This window comes from Fukomys damarensis, unplaced genomic scaffold (genome assembly GCF_012274545.1).
Source record: "Fukomys damarensis isolate Sample0158 unplaced genomic scaffold, DMR_v1.0_HiC HiC_scaffold_31, whole genome shotgun sequence".
Lineage (NCBI taxonomy): Eukaryota > Metazoa > Chordata > Mammalia > Rodentia > Bathyergidae > Fukomys > Fukomys damarensis.
The window spans coordinates 10,261,771-10,279,608 of NW_022900943.1; the positions used below are offsets into that span (position 1 = coordinate 10,261,771).

General features: G+C 40.0%; 1 protein-coding gene across 12 annotated transcripts in view; it reads left to right on the forward strand.

Moving 5' to 3' along the window:
• Positions 1–17,838, forward strand: part of Ptprd (protein tyrosine phosphatase receptor type D) — a 290,150-nt gene that overhangs the window by 221,625 nt on the left and 50,687 nt on the right. For all 12 annotated transcript variants that reach the window (XM_010630988.2, XM_010630991.3, XM_019208469.2 and 9 more), the window contains one exon: positions 14,184–14,359. In XM_010630988.2, coding sequence (XP_010629290.1) covers positions 14,184–14,359 — 176 coding nt within the window. The remainder of the gene's footprint in view (positions 1–14,183; positions 14,360–17,838) is intronic.

Here is a 17,838-nt window from a genome sequence, read left to right on the forward strand (position 1 = left end):
GGAATATAGTTGGCATAATCTTGATTGAAGAACTTGTCGGTCTACCTTTGCTATAGTATTAGTGTTGTTTCACTCAAAATTGAATCATTCGTACTACCACGTCCTTATACTGTGGTACTTTGGTTGACAAACACTTTGGTTTGCAAACAATTTGGTACACAAACACCTCCATCTTTCCCACACAGGCACAAATGTTGCCATCTTTTCCAAAATTGCAGTACAAATTATCACAAAAGTATCACTGTACTTTTGCTGCTGTCACTGTTTTCTTTAACTTGTTATTTTCAACACTTGAACAGTAAAGTATATCAATGGACAAAAGAATAACCTTCTTATAACTTTATTATGCTAGTTGGAAACATGCTCATCTTACTTGTATGCTATTTTAACAGGCTAGAAGCAAAAGCATTTGAATCAAGCTAAAATCTGCCTTTCATCCCTGTGCCTACAAATACACTCTTAAGTCTAGAACTGACCTAAAAACCAAATGCTTTTCAATTTTAAGTGTTATGCAAAAGGTTAGAAACATTTAATGGAAGTTCATGGGCTATACAGAGAGCTTTAATCTAGATTACAACCATGAACAGAATTTAATCTTAGATGGATCTCTAACCATGTATATAAGGCAGCCGTCTAGATATCTCTGTCACTGGGCAGAGAAAACCAGCAAGGGGAACCGGATGCCCACTCACCAGGAGCCCCTGCACAGGCAGCTTCAGTGACATGGGCCAGAGTGTTTTACCATATTCCATGTTAAGTGCCTTCGTGTACAATTTAAAATGCACTTGCTTTCAGGTCCACCTGTGTCACTAAGTGATTTGGGTTGAGATTTTTAATTTGGGTGTTTTGTCATTCTCCTGCTGGATTTAGACACTTTGTATTATTTTGCAGGGTAATCTGACAAGCATTAGAGAAAAAAACGTAGAAACAGCCACAGTGATTCATTTTGTCTTTATCTTTGATTATTAGAGCAAACTTTTACCCTGTCTCCTTTGTGAAGATGACAGTGGGGAAAATAAAAAGGATCATGAATTGTTTACAGACTCCAGAGTGCTTATTGAGCTTCTAGACAATAGTGACACTTCCCTTCCTGACATGTTTCCAAATCACAGTCATTTTACTTATGCTGAGAAAAATTCAGAATTCAAGAGAGTTACAAGTACAAAAGGCTTTTTAAATTGCTGAATTATAAGGTAATCAGTAAAGAAACACAATTGAATTTTTGACAAACCTAATTACTATTGGAATACTCTTCATGTTGAAGCAGTTCTGAAGAGAAAATAGTAGTTGCTGAACAAGAGTTGTGACAAGAGTTATTTTAATAATGTGAGATAAATATTTTTCAAATAAAGACCAAATATAAGCTAATATTTGCATGTGTATAAACATAATATTTGAAGTTTGATAAAAAGTACTCTGTTGGGCTGGGGATTTAGCTCAGTGGTGCCATCGCCTGCCTCATAAGTGAAAGGTCCTGAGTTTGAGCCCTGATACTGGGGAAAATAAAGGTATATTACAGTAAAAGACACATTCCTGTTAATCACCTCGAAATGCCCCACCTAGCTTCAAACACACTTATTTCCTTGTTCATGACACTTTCTGATGCATTTTTGGAAGTTCTTTTTTTTTTTTCAATTTTCCTTGAGTGTCTTAGTTACTTATTGCTGGGACAAAATACTCAAACCCCAAAAATTAAAGGAGGAAAGGATTATTTCTGCTCATAGTTTGTACAAGTTTCAGCCCATCATTGGCTGGCTCCGAGGTAGGGTGTATGAATGGGGGTCAACACAGAAACATTCTGTGGCGTGGCAGGCAGAAGACAGTAAGCATCAGCCAGCCAGTGACCAGCCTGCCTTTCCCTTTCATCCTATCTAGACTAACAGCACTTGGGTGATGCCATCCAGAATTATGCTAATTCCAAGCAGTGGACTAATTTAGTACCACACACCTTTAGTCCCAGTATCTCATGCCTTAGATCCAGCCAGGTCCAGAGAGCCCCACTCTGAGCACATGAGGCATTGGGAGGACATCTAGATACAACCGTAACACATGAGTATCTTTAGTTGTTGTCATCCTGGCTACCTGCATGCCCTGAATCAATTCAGTACATTTGCCTTTCATGGTTATTTGGTTTGGGAGAAGAGCCAGAAGTTGCACGGTGCCATGTTCCATGAATAAAGTGGATGAAGAAGCACCATAATATTTTTACGAGCCTACAGCCACATTCACAGCACTTTTCATCATACCTTTTAAGATAGTAGTAAAACAGGACTTCTAGAACTGCTTCAGAAAGTGGCAAGATAGATGGATTAAATGTATTTGAGTGAGGGGGAGTTATTTTAAAGGAAATTAATGCCAATATATCTTTGTGATAATTTTTAGAAGTTAAAACATTCCCTGTTTTTGTTGATCACCCTGGGTGTATATAATAATGTGCTTACTCATAATATGCAAAATTGTTCAAAAAGTGTGCTCTTTAATATGTACATTTTATTATTCGTATGAATCATACAGAATAATGGGTTTTATTGTAGCCTTTTCATACATGCATACATAGTTCTTTGAATTCACCGACTCTCTTAACCCTTCCTAACCCTCCCTTCTCCCTCTCCCTGAACACTTTCCTCTTCTGTAATGGTCCCCCTTCTAGATAGTATACTTTTATTAAAGCAGGAAAAGAGAAATAGACAAATGAAAAGATGAAAAGCAAGGAAAATCAAATTTAAGACTTAACCCCTACATGGCTAGGTAACCCTGGCTTCTGTGAGTATGAACTTTCTCAGCTATTATCACCTTCATTTCTGTCTTCTAAGAGTTACTTGTATGCACTTTTAATATCAGTTATTGTATTTACTGTACATGATCATCACGTGACGTTCCAGGATAAACATTTTACTTGATCTTAGGTATCTGTTAGAGATGAGAAAACAGAAGCTTAGCCAGGAATTGGCTGAGTTGCCTACCAAATAAATAATAATAATAATATGCAGTGCAGCTCACCTTAAAATTCAGCTTTTCTGATTCCCCCACAAAGACTCCCATGGGTGCCCATCTCTAATGATGCTTTCCCGTTGATAGAGGACATCTCCGTTCCTGAGTCACTTAGTAAATGATTTTTATCATTGGGCAGTAACCTTATGGACAATGTGAACACCACATGTTGGATTTCATTTCCTAGTCTACATTCTAACTAATCTGAAGCAGCAACATGGTGTGAAGCCTCATCAGTGATGCAAACGCATCAGAGCCATAACCCTGCAGACGTAACACCCAGCGTGCTTGTGCCTACTTCTATAGGTGATCCACACACCTGAGCTGCCTTCTGTGTCTCTTCGGTATCTTAGAAACCCAAGAATATCAACCAGTGGCACGTTATTTGTCATAATGTCTTGTAACTAGTTAAAATGAATCTTGGCAGTGTGGGATACAAAAACAGAGGTTTTTACTCTTGAATTAATTACTGCTGATGGGGCTGTATTTTCGTTGGGTTCATTTGGGTTCAAGGCTGCTGTTGTCCCCCTACAGACTCATCTGCTTACCACTGCCTTTGAATCCTCGATGGCTTTGCCTATGTATATCATTCCTAATTCAAAATCAGACCCTTTTTCGTTAGAATGACTCCCTAGGAATTTTGAAATACTTTGAAACACTTAAGATAGAATCTCGGAACTGAAGACCTTTCAGATGTTTTTTAACCCCACACTACAGTAATTTCTAAGTTCCTAATTGCTTCTCCTCACAAACAGTTTGATTTGCGAGCAGAAGGATTTGGCAAAATGTTGCCGCTGTTCACGAACAGTGCATTGGGTGACACTGAATTTAGTTTGGTTCCCTTCTGATTTGGTTCCCAACCAGAATCATAGAATGAGTTGTGTTCATAAACCAAGATACCACTATAAATTTTTGCAAATAGTAATTGACTCATAAATGCATTTCAGGTATTTTTTGTTGTTGTTTAGTATGCATTACATTGGAAGAACACGGGAGAAGGAGACAGGAAATTGGAAACCAAATTCCAATTCACATGGCTACAAGACCTTGACATGTCTCTTAATACAGTTAGCAGTAATTCTTTGAAAGCGCTAGATCCTTTAAAACTTTGGTGAGCAGTTTAAATTCTACTTAAGAATGAACGGCACCTTCAACTATGTTTGCACACTCGTTTTAGAGAGTTCCCAGACACCTAGGTCTATGTAAGCCCATTCTCCAGCACAGGAACCCCTGACTTGTGTCTTTTTGTTCTGATTCCTCAGAAAATGAGTACGTGTACTACCTTTCCTGCTCTCAAAATTCTGAGTGTTTACTCTAAATCCTGAGAGCAAAAGATAATGAGTAGGCAAATGAATATTCAGTCTTGGGTATTAAGGTATTAGCTTCTTCAAGGAAACATACATATGCAAAGACACACGCAATTAAAAGTGGTTTTATTCTAAATAGCATTATTGGCTTGTGTGTGACTTTCACCAGAACAAATATAAACAGTTTCATCTGAAGGAGTGAAAAAAACCAAAGAATAAATCACTGTATGTATAAATAGTTTCACCAAACAGGAATAAACCACTATAGGTAACAGTTTATTTCACCAAACAAGTTCCGTCTATGAAAGAGTGAAAAATAATGACGCATATACTACTGCATGCTATATACATTCCTTAACCTAGTACTTATTAGTCTGGTTTATTAGAACTTCTTTCCTGTTAGAGTCCTAGGCTCTGCTTGCTTCTGGAAAGCTTGCTCATACCAGTTACTGTGCCTTGGTTTCCTCTTTATAAGGGTTTATTAAGAGCAACAATACCTATCTCCTACAAGTAGTAGGAAGATTCAATGAATTAATGTGTGTAAAACCATCAGAAAAGTGTCTGGGCTCAAGAAAGTACGTAATAAGTATTAGGAATTATTAAGGTTATCATTAGTGTTGTGAATTTTATTACTGTTGCAGCTACGTCCTTCCTACCTCAGAGAATTTCATTTGTATATGATCTATGGAAAAAATTAACCATATCCAAATGAGAAAGCTGCATGTAGTTGGAGTTCTCTGTGAAGCAAAAGAAAATATTAGTGCTTAATAAATGGAAACCAGACCCATAATAGCATTACGAATTTCAACAGGGGAAAATGTATTCTTTTAAATGGAAATTCAAAATATATCATCTGCTGTTGGATTTGCATAATAGGAGCAATTCAAAAAGTCCAAGTGTAAATAATACAGATGATGTTACAATGACTTGATTATTTTTGAGATGAAAGGTTTAGCTCCTTAAAATGAGAAAGCAGCTCACAGGAAATCACCACAGCTGAGATAAATGTAATTAACAAAAATAAAGACCGGAAGGTACTGGTAACTCTCTGTGAGGTTGGCTCCCCATTTTCCGCTGCAGGATTCAGGCTCTAGGATTCAGGCTCGTCTTCCTCTCCCTCCTACAGGGTACAGTGAGCCTCTAGCAATTCATTTCCAGCAGCTGTCAGCACGCGCTAACTTTCCCTCCAGTTTCACATCAGACGCATACTGTGGAAGAGCTTTATCTTTTTTTTTGAGGTCATCACTGGTAGCCAGATATTCTTCCAACAGGTAAAGACCAAAGCCTCCCCCTCTCCCAAAGATACAATACCAAAGACGTTAATATAGTCTACCCCACACTTTCTATAGAATGTTAATTATAGTGAATATACACGTCCCATGTGCAGCTCGGGCAGCAAGGAATTAAAATTATTCAGCCAAGGAAAGAATTCCTTTCTAGTTGCCATGTGTTCATTTACCCATTGCTTCAATAAATATGATTCCCTTTTCGTTCTGAGTCTCGCTCCCGCTTCTGGTCCCTCCTGACTGTCCTGTGGGCCCCTGATGTTTTATTTGGCTTTTCACATTCTATTTCAAGTGCTGAAGAAAATTTGTTAGAAAATTTTGCTTAAAACAATTTGTAGCTCTCATCCCACGTTTGGTTAACTTTGTTTTCCTTGCACTATTCAAAGCATTAGTCACTGATTTAAGCGGACAGCCTTGTTCCTGTAGGGTTCTCAGGCTTTCACTCTTCAAAGTAACTGTTTACAGTTTTGACACTATTTAATTTTTATTTCAAAATTATTAGCGTTTATTTTAAAGGTTTCTTTCATTCTTGGTATAGATTTGCAATACAGTACATAATAATTGCATTTGCCTTACAGAATTGGTATATAAACATAATATATCTCGACCGTTTTTTAATAGCTAAAAGCATCTGTCTGAGGAACAGTGAACAGACGTACTCTTACAGCTTCATTTTTATTAAATAGAAAGCTAGAGGAGATGTAGCCTTGGAAGTCTGGAACAATTTCATAGTATTATTGGAGTCTCTGTAGAAACTAATTAGTGCTATAGGATGTCAGACAAGTGGTGTGAGGATTTATTATTACCTAACTCCTAAACTCCTACCTTAACCTACAACCCAAAAAAGAGAAAAGGGATTTTTAGGAGATGGCCAGTTGCATTGGTTTTCTGCTTACTATTTTTCTCTGGAATCTAATAAAAAAGTAAATCATAAAGCTCTGGGAAGGAGTTTATTTTTGTCTAGATTATCTTTAGTTCTGTCATTGTATTTTTATTGTACGTCTCTGAATATTACAGTAATGAATCTCCACCATTTTTTTTCTCATTGAGTTTATTGGTACATTTTAGGGATACAGTACAGTTGCATTCATCATTGGGATCTTGTACCTTTACATGACAGGTCTTGGTTCTCATTTTTCCCCTTATCCCTGCCTTCCCTTCATACCCTCCTCCCTTCCCTATTTGCAAATACTTTATTTTCATTTTCTCATTTTTTGTCCTTTTCCCTTGTTACTTTTCCCCTACACCTTTATCCCTTTTCTTCCTATTTCACATTGTCAATTATATCATTAGGATCTTATGTACCATTTTAGTTTTTCACATCAGAGAAACTATTTGGTATTTACACATGTGTGACTTATTTATTTCACTTAGGAGTATATCCTCAGTATGTATCTGCTTTCCTATGAATGACTCTAATTTCTCAAATCTCCACTACTCTGAGGCAATAGAAAAAATCTCTGTCACCATTGTACAACTGTATTGTTACAACACGGGCATAGGCCATACATTACTAGGAAGTTGGAAAATAATTCGTTTCATCTGCCCCGTTGATTTTTCTTTTTAAATATGGAAGCTGGAAAGGGGCCTTCCAGATTTGGAACGACTTTTCATCATTACCTAGAAGTTAGTGGGATCATTTCATTTCTGCTTCTTATATTAGTCATAATAACAGTGATACCTACATGGAATTTTAGAAATTCCAACTGCATTAATTCATTTGAGTCTCACCAGAGTGTTTGCCTAAGGATGGTTCAAGAATAATTTTCATACATTTATGTTAAGAGACTGAGGAGCTGAATGTTTCCTACAGACACAGCTCCTACAGGCATATCCAGTGCTTGATTCTGACTATCTCATTTTTAGATGATGCCCTATCATGACTGCATTTTTTCCAGTAATATAAGCTAAGTGTGCTATAGATCTGTGAGTGGCCAAAGGTTTGCTGACATGGCCCAAGTTTTTACTTATTTTAGGGCAGAATGCTCCCTAAGGAGAAGTGAGTTCCTCCCATCATGGGTGCTGTCTCCTCAGTATGTGTTACTGATCTTGCTGTGTATCCAAAGACGTTCACTTACCCACATTCTCTTCTGTGCCAGTCCACCAAGGGCACACATTGCATAGAACACAGATATAAAAAGTCGGAGGAAGACACAGAATAATGAAAAAGTGCAGCTTGGGTTCCTTCTTGCCATTAGCTCGCTTCCAGGCCAAGCCGCATGCCTGCAGAGTGAGGCACACTTTCGAAAAGCTTGTTCGGTGTTCCTCAGAGACATGGAGGAAGTTTTTTCAAATATCAGTCATATCGGGATGCTGTGGCCCTGCGTCTTCCCAAGAAAGGTTTGTTTTCTCCAGCGCTTTAACATTTCTCTAGCATTCTCTTCATTTTATCAATTCAACTGTTGCAGCCACAGGTGGCTGCTGTGCTACCAAGGGAGGACAAAGAAGATCTGTGTCTTTAGGAATTAAATATATTTACTTAAACTTACATGGAATTTTTTTGGTGTTCTACTTGCTAACTCATCTGGTGTCAGGAAAGTAACTTACTCTGCATTACTAATGATTAAAAATGCAGTATAGATCTTAGCAAGTGATTGTTGTTAGAGTATGTGTGTGTGTGTGTGTGTGTGTGTGTGTGTGAAGGTGTGTGTTGGAGTAAAGGAAGGGACACAGTTTACTAAATAAAAGATAGCCTGTGTGTGGTGGTGCGTCTTGAGTGGGTCTGCTTTACAACTGAGAGTAAATTCATTTACTAAACAAAGCTTCTGTCACAAACTTCACCTTATTAAGGACTTGGGAAACTTAAAGGAACTAACTGTAGTGCCTGAGTTTGAAGGCACTTGTGTGATGGGGCATCCCTCCCCACACTTCTGCAGGCCCCACTGTTTGTCCACTGCCATCACAGATGCTGCCTTCCTGCAAAGCCTCTGCTCACTCCCACCTCATGAACTTTCAGGAGAGCTGCTTCCCACGAGCAGACCCCGGTGCCACCATTTCCTCTTAGTTTTTTAGGTCATTTCATCTGTCCCCCGTACCACCGCCAGGTTCCATCCAGATTTGCAGTATTGGTCTCAGTGAAAAGCCTCCTCTCAGCACCGCAGAGGAGGAAGCCATAGGAATCAGCGAGAAAAAGAGCATCTAAGTGTGTTCCTTCCTAATCTGGGAGGTTGAAAGCTTCTGTTGACCTTAAAATGACTTGGCAGACCTTTCCCAGCCCGAATACCACAGAGAGCCGTCTCACTTTACAACTCAAAGGGACTTGAGGGAGTCGTTGTGTTCTGCAGGCCTTGTCTAGCAGGTAAGAAATCACAGGCCTGGACAAGTTAAAAAATTGTCCAGATCTGAGAGAGCAGATGACCAGCGGCTGTGGACAGGGTTCCCAGTTTCCTGGTGAGTTTCTCTCAAATTTGTACTCTCGCAAATGCTTAGTATTCTCCGATTTTTCTACATGTCGTGCAACAAGGACACGAACTTTCCTCTTATGACTACTTAATTTCACATTGATGAAATAATTCATGTACTGTTTTCATCCTGCTTTTTCACGTACCATCCAGTTGTAAGGATTGCTTATAAGCTTTTTATAATTACACACACTCTTTTAATAAGAGAAATCTTTCCCAGTCAAATTACCTGCTGACAAAAATAATTTGGTCCACAGAAAAATGGAGTAGGTTTTATTTTGTCATTGTTATTTTGAAGACAGCCACGTGACCCAATTAGTCCTTCCAAATTAATAGAAAAGAAAAACTTTCTTAACCCCACAGTGACAAAACAGCTCAAAAAATGTATTCTTTCACATTGCAACATGCTTTCAAGAGTGAAACATTCCTCAGTAATTGTCTCCCCCTCTTTATTTTCATATTCATGCACATACAGAAACAGTGTGCAAAGCCCTGTTCTCTCATTATCTCTTGAACTCGTGGTGAAGTTTTTCAGCTTTTGCCGATCATTCAGAGAATGGTTGGGTCCCGAGTCAAGGTCCCCGCCAAGGCTTATAAACTAACTAGCGATTGCCAGCAAGCAAAATGAGAGCCTAAAAGTTGCTAAGTTCTGCTTGAATATGTGTTTTCTTGTGGCCTGTTGTACACAAGGGTGACAGAAGTGTTGCTCTACCCATTGTTCACTTCATCACAGCCTTGGTTAATTTTAAAGGATTGGGTACACAGTGCTAGGTATAATTACCCCAAGTCATAGACTCAGTCTAAGCCGTGTAAGTAATGTTTTTAAGGGCCCTGAGAAAGAACAGTCCATTAGCTGATGAAATTCAAGACAATGGGTCATACTGCTATACTATGTACAGAGTGTAGCCTCTGGTTTCTCATTATAAGACTAGAATATTTATTTATGGTGTTGGAACTGTTTGTATAACCATGATTAACTGGTGATTATAACCTGAAACAATACATGAGAAATCATGAACACCTACTGCTTTTATCAATGCAGCAAAGTCAGAAAAGATGAGGTCTTTAGAACTAAGATGCTCTTCTTGAACATTGGCTATTGGCTCCAAGGAACAGTTCCTACCATGGGTCCAGTCTCTCCTAAGATTTCACCTACGATTAGTGGAAGACAGACATCTCTGTCACGTTCCTTTAAAAACTCCTTCCCATGTTGGTAGCAAATGAAACACAGCAAAAGCTCAAGGCCAGCTCTGTCATTAGAATACTGCAAGGACTCCTGGACTCCAAGAAACAAAAGTAATCAGATAATGTGTTATAATTCTGTGTTACTTTGGTACAGGGTTTTAAGTTAGATTTCCGTCCATTAGAGCAATTCAATTAATTCTCACACACTTCTCTCGGATTAGTAGTGAACTCTGATTACTGTTGTATTTGCAGATGCAAATCATTTTCCAGATAAGTTAGGGAATTGGAAATTAAACAGATGTGCTTTACTTAGATACCACCCCCACGCCTTAAAAAATGAAAGAGTTTTGGAGATCCAGCCTCTCAGTTAAAGTATCCTAATCAAGTTTCTAAGAAAGCATTTCATGGCACCAAAGCATTTGGAAAGTCGGCATATTGTGTGTTTTCACAGGGTTGGTTGCAAATCCTTTCTAAGTATGTCCTATTGAAACTGGGGTCTCAGTTGTTTGAAACAGACTGCTGTTTAAATTTCGCTTGCAATCTGAGATTAATATTTTTGGAGAAACAAGCCACCACTCTTGCAGAAGTATTTCCTCCTCCATCTTTCTGCACATCTTGTTGTATTGGGTTGCATGAATACAGGTGTCTTTAGTCTGTAGAGTTTCTAGAAATCAGAGACTCTCACATTTCTGAATCACAAAGCACTGGGGAAGAGAACTTGCCTGAAGTGTCTTTCTACCTGTGTGACTAAAGGAATTGGAGGGGAGATTTTCATTTTAGGTATTATCTACTTATAGACAAAGTGTTAAAATAGAAGGGGAATATTAGCTTTATTTTCAGGATGTAAACGTTAGCCTGATAATTAGTTCTAGGTATTGCCTTTTTGTTTTCAATTTTCTTCCTTTCAAAATATCAAGTCCGAATTCTCAAAGCATCGATCCCAGGTGTGTAGTGGTCTTTAGACCGAGAATTTGTACTCTCATCCTTGTGCAATATAACCATTTTTTCAGTACCAGCCTGTCCCCCCTCAAAAATTTTCATTACTCAAACTTGAGCCCTACATCCAAAAAAAAAATTCACTATATAATCACGGATAAAAAGTTATGCAAAGAGGATTGGATGTATCTGATTCCTTCCCTGTAGGGATAATTCCCATGTGTGTCTCTTCCATGTCCCCAGATGCGTTTTTTAGACACATTTGTTATACTTGATAAGGGAAGAAATAGCACAGTGCCCAGCTGATGCACTTTCCAAGTCATTTTATCCAGATTTCTCCATTCTGAGTTTTTCAGTTTCCTGTATATTAGCAACTGAGTGAAGAAGCCCTTTACCAGAATTCTTTTTATCAATTCTTTAACGTGTTTAACTGGTAAATTAAAATACGGAAAGTACACTTTGCTCGTGTTATAAAATGGGCTCACTCTTGGCCTAGAACCCAATCCTGTGAACGTGGGAGAGGTGTGCACTTCCCAGGGGGCGTAACCTGAGGACTTTATTTAATTTAAACTGTCCTTTGAATCTACCTTAATTTGGTGTAGGGGAGGAATAAGCTCTTTATCAACAAAGAGCTGCCAGAACCCCAACTGCTTCTTGAGTAGCTATAATAGATGAATAATGCTGCAACCAACTGTGCATTTCAGTTTTCGCTCAGAAAGCTTTTCAGCTAATGCCGATGGTACTCCATCCATGTGTTCATCTCAGAGCACAGTTGTTTCCATCTGACTTTCATTACTTTTCTTGAGAAGATCAGTTTTACAACTAGAAACAGAAAGGCAGTCAAAGTAATTGCAAGTGGCAATCAGTGAAATATAACAATTTTTAGCTTGGACACAAGTGTTTCATCATAAAGAAGAAATTATTTTTCTGTAATTCTGGGACACATTTTTTTCCCAGGGCTGGAGGGATTGTGGCTAAGTTCTAGGGCTTCCTTCCATAACAAGGTGGCCACCTCCTTCCCTACCTAGGAGACTTGTCCCTTTCTGTTTTCTTTATTTGAAAATGCTTTATTAGCGTGAAACTCCGCTCTAGAGTTACACCCTTCAGAATCAAACACAGGAACCAAGACATACTACGTAAAGGTACAAGATCCCAATGATGTATGTAACTGAATTGTTTGCTTTAAAGGTGCCAGTAAACTTTATGGGAATAAAAGAACTTGGGTCCTGGAGTAAATCCAAACCTGTCTTCTGATGTTTTCAGGAATGCTTATTCCCACTCCTTCACTGTTCCTTTCCTGCTGTCTTGCTTTCTCCTGTGGAGTATCTTTCATTTCCTTCATCGCTCCTTGGAAGAAGCTCAGATTTTACCATATCCCTCTTACCAGTATCGCACTGAAGAAGAATTAGGGTTTCGTTCAGTTTGTTTCCAAGTTAGGTACATATTTGTATTACACGCTGACTGCATTCCTTGTGGAGAATTGGTACAAGTACCTAGCACACCTTAATTTTTCCCTCCCTTTTCTCCCCTTCCCTCTATCTCTTGATCCCCTTCCCATTTGAACAAAATCTGTCTCCCTACTTCCTGTTATCTTTTGCCCTAAGCTTGTGTGTCAGATTCATTTCACTGAACAATACCGTCTCAAGGTGCAAGCATTTTCCTACAAATGAATCAGGTTTTTCTTTATAAAAGACTAGTATTCCAATGTATAGAAATACTACATTTTCTTCATCCGTTCATCTGTCCCTGGACATACAAGCTGCGTCCAAAGTTTAACTATTAGGAATTATGCTGCCAATCTTCAGCAAAGTACAACTCTGCTATTTACTAGATGTTTTAACTGGGCGAATTATTCCTTGTTATGAGTGGTAGCAAAGGTAAGTAAAAAACAAATGTTGTGGTGGTCAAAAAAGACAGTGATCCTGTTAAACCAAAATTAGCATACAGCCATAACCTGTAGGAGTACTTGGAAGGGTTTTAAGGGAATCTGGAGGTCCTAGTGGGCTCTTGGAAAGAAACTATGGAGGCTGCGTGTTTAGGACAGGAAGGAGACCAGGTGTGTGCTGGAATATAGGTGTCGCCAAGCTGGGAGAGCCCTGTTTTCTGTCAGCCAAAGCAGGTCATTGTCTAGAGATTGTAAGGTTAGTGGAACGAGATGAAGGCAGAGAAGCACAGAGTTCTGTGGGCAACATTGAGATTTGGGGTTTTACTTCAGTAAAGGGAAGGCTGTTGGGTTTGAAGAAGTTACCGTATCTGACACACTTATCAAGCTTGCACTCACGCTAGCTAGAACAGACTGTTGAGGACCCAATTAGACATGTGACAGTTGGTTAAGAGACCACTGTCACCCAAGGGCAGGTTCCTTTGCTATGTACAACAACCCTTTGAGGTCTGAACAGGAAGCAACACTGTGCAGATGCTGATTCACAGACACAGCAGACAGCCTGCCTGGGGTTATTCCCAGTTCCACCAGCTTGGCCGGGTTGTCGTTTCCTCTCTTCTCCTGTTTCCACTTTTGTGAGAAGATGGCCAAGACAGGATCGACTTCATGTTGTGAGGACAAAAAGAATCGCTCTGAGTCCTGACAGTTAATCTGCAGTAAATTGCTTGTTATTCTGATAGGTTTCACCTTATATTTCTTTTTCAGACTCAGCCATGCTTCTTCTTCATTCTTTTTCCTTTTAGATTTTGTCTGAAAGTGGGGATGAACATGAGGGAGAAATGTCACCAGATTGTTTATTGTCCTTACAAACTTATTTTTTGCTGGGGTATCAGAGAAAGCAGAGAACCTGTGAGAGAAAAGGCATTGTGTGGGCCAACTGTTACATTTGTCTTTCTTCTGTGATCCGTTTTGTCACGTTATAAATACTTGATGCCTTGAATGTTGTATTTTTTTAAAATGATGGTCATAATAGGACCATTGCATATCCAATTTTAATCTGGCTTTGTCCCAAACTTCAGTAACTGTCCTCCTCTATCACGGTGTGGCAGAGTCAGGTAGCGTTGCCACGAGATTGCATCCGGGCTCCTCCCGTTGGGATCTGCTCACCTGGTTTATCATTCTCCTTGTCTTCCAGGAATCCCAGGAAGTGACTATGTCAACGCCAACTACATAGATGGCTACAGGAAACAGAACGCCTATATCGCGACACAAGGATCTCTTCCTGAGACGTTTGGGGACTTCTGGAGAATGATATGGGAACAACGGAGTGCCACAGTTGTCATGATGACAAAGCTGGAAGAAAGATCCAGAGTAAGGAGAAGTGTCCACCACGTCACAGAGCACTCGGCCTCTGTGTTGCCTGTTTTAGTCTATTCACAATCTGATTTTTTTTTCCCCTAAGGTTAACTTTTTCTGCCAGATATTAATTTGTGAATGAGTATCAACAATGCTGGTAAAATCATTCTTTAAAATTGCGGGGGTCTTTTCAAACTTTTTCCTAAGTTGAAATGTTGTGCTGGCTAAAAGGGGGAAAGCATTCAAGGACATACACAATTTGATAATGAATGTCAGCTTGAACCTCTTCCTAAAACTCATATTAAATAAGAAACCACAAGCTCTTGGGAGAATCTCGTCATTGTGTTTGTCCTCGAATTTTCCATCTTTTGTTTCTCCCAGTCTGTAGGGTAAGATCTAAATACAATAATGGAGGCTCTTACTTAATTACTCAAATTAACATAAGTTAATTCAGGGCAGCGAGAAAAACGATATGGCTTAACGTAAGGCTAGGAAAACATGTAAGTACACAGAGGGCATTTTGCTGGTTTAGACTTCTCCAAAGTGAATAGATTTCAATAAGCCCTAGTTGCTTGTTAACGTTCAAGCAAGGAGTTTTATTCATCTTACGGGTCCGATGTTATGGCGCATGACGTATTAGTTAAATGCTGTTGGTTTGGAAAATGAAAACATAATGTGTAAGCAGTGTGCCACATTCTCCATTGAATATGCAAATTTTGTAACCATCAGAAGAAAACCTTACACCTGAGATTTTAATGGAGGGATCTGTGAAAAAGACAGCACGTATGCTCACTGATGTGTGGGGCCATTGAAGATTGAGTTGGAAATCGGGAGTGGCTTCTCTCAACATGGTCACTTAAAGAGAATACTTAGGTTTGGCTCAGTGGTTCTGCCGCCTGCCTTGCAAGTGCAAGGGCCCGAGTTCGAGCTCTGTTACCAAAAAAACAAAACGAAAAGAAGAGAACACTTAGAAGGAGCCAAAGCCTAATTCCTGGGAAGCCACTATGCAAGCAGTTTGTTTAAAAAAGCAACCTCTGACCCAGATTGCTCCTTGGATACCACAGTTGATGACTGTACACGTCCAACATATATTAAATGCATTGCTACATTGTTAAATCCCTGTGAGGTAAAGCCAGGTGTGATTTCTACCTTAAGTGTGAATAAAGCAATGCCCCAACAAACTAGCCAAGGTCAGCCGAGGTCATTTGCTTGCCAAGGTCAGAGATAGGAACCGAGGCAGCCGTTCTATCTGTAGAACACGGTGCTTCACCATCAGGCCACACTGCCCCACAACACTTCAGTGAAGCCAAGACAGCCGAACTATTATTTTACAGCATGCGTGTAAAGCCAGCAGCCTACCTTGTCTGTTTTTCCCGGAGATACCAGCTGGTAACAGGCCGTCATTTGCTAAAGCTGTTTTCAGTAAAATACACATTTTATCTTGACACTGCAGGCCTTCATTAAACTGAGCACAGAAACTTGTTTTAAAATAACCAAATGAAATTCTGCCGCTTTTTCTCCCTAATTGCTTCTAATAATAAAGTTAGTTCTAACTGGCCCCACTGTCACCGCGACATCTGATAGTAATGAGCAGCTCTGGGCAGAAGGCATTGTGACTTAAATACCTGCGGTTTATCTTTCTGTTGCAGGCTACCTTCTCCCTCACTCCTCAGACAGAGGAACTTATTTGGAAGTTACTAAATGAACCTTTGTTTGCTCCCTTCATTAATTACTGTTTGCTCTTGCAAGCTAGCTTTCCCCCTGTGTTAAATGGCTTAAGGATACCAATTAAAATGCTGTCTTGTGAATTTTATTCTGCACTGGTTCAGCCTGTACCTAAACTTGGAATGACCTGCATGAGCCGGTGGAGACTCCAGGAGCCCCAGTCACCACCACTGTGACAATGCAAATGAGCTCTGACCCCAGAACCTAAAAGCTCTTTGTTCTCTATTCTGGAACACTTGGTTTGTTTTTTTCGTTTTGTTTTGGTACTGGGGATTGAACTTGTCTTTGTGCTTATGAAGCAGCCGGGGGCACCACGGAGCTAAATCCCGAGCCCTATTCTAGAACACTTGGGAAGAAATACCCAGATGTATGGCTGGATGGTCAGATTCAGCATCCTTCCATCTGACCCTTCTCCTGCCTGATTGTTTTTTTTTTTTTACCTAAAGTAGCAAGAAGAAAGAGGAAGGCATTTCTGGATGCTCAAACAGGAATATAGGTTGAATTTCACTATAAAAACAATGTTCTGCAAGTGGTTAGTGGTTACTGAAATATATAGCTTGATACTTTAAGAACATTATGGGTTCGGTGGACTGACCTGAGAATCACTTGAATTCTCAATTCCCAGCAGCCAACTTCAAAGTGGACACTGGAAATAAACTGGCTGCCCTTCAGAACCGCCTGGAGTCTCCTAGTGGAGGTGGCCCAGGTACCATGGTATAAACAAGTCATCTCTGTGAGAGCTAATGCCTCAACTCTCATTATTTGGATGCAGAGTCAGGTCTTCAAGATAAACCCCCTGCCCACAGTGTATGAAAAAGTGTATGTTAGCGTTTCTGTGAGCTAGAAGTGTCCAGGGACCCCTGTTGATTTGGGGTGAGGACTAGAGAAGCAAAGGAAAGAGAAGAGCATATGGTAGTGGTCAGGCCTGCCTGGTGTCACTGTGCCGAGTCAGGAGGGCAACGTCAGGAACGTGCAGAGCTCTGAGGAGGGGAGCTTTCCAGTCCGGATGTTGGCTCAGGTCTTGTCGAGCCCTGCCTAGCTGTCTGGGGTAGTACGGGTTACTGACCCCCTCCTGCGAATGGATGGAAAGGTTCGTGTGGATATGGCCTGAAAGAAGGGTTGTGCCAGGCTGGGGCTGAGTCTACGCTGTTGTGTTTGTTTAGGAGGTCGGTGTCTGTGCCGTCACTTCCGCCTCCCCTTAGCCGGCCCTGAAGAATTCAGTTGTAGTCCCCAAAAGAAATGAATGTGTTTTTCTGTGGTTGGCAGTGAATCCTCACCAGTCTCTTGGATCTAGTGCACATGACTCGTTCTGCTCATTGTCCCCCATGAGGCGCCCTGCATTCTGGTCAGGAAGAGGCAGAGCTCAGCCCGTGGATGTTTTGGTGCTTGCGTTCCCCAGGGTATGGTCTCCCGGATGTGGGTTCAGCACAGGGAACTTGTTAATCAGTCTGCTGTTAGAACAAAATGACATTCTTGATGCTACTGTTACTGTAACCCTACCTTGAAGCAGAAAAGAGGCATAGAAAAGCCACACAAGTTACAGAGACACAGGTTACATATAGTGATAACTATTCCTAAAATAGCATTTTTGACATTGAAATTCCTTTGTGTTAACTTTTGCGTTCCCTCCCCCCCACATCCCTTTCTAATTGATCAGTTGACTGATGACTGAGGAACTGGGGATTGAACACAAACCCTTCCCACTGAGTTGCATATCTGGCCCTTTTTAAATTTTTAGTTCTTTTTTTTTTTTTTTTTTTTATTGTGGT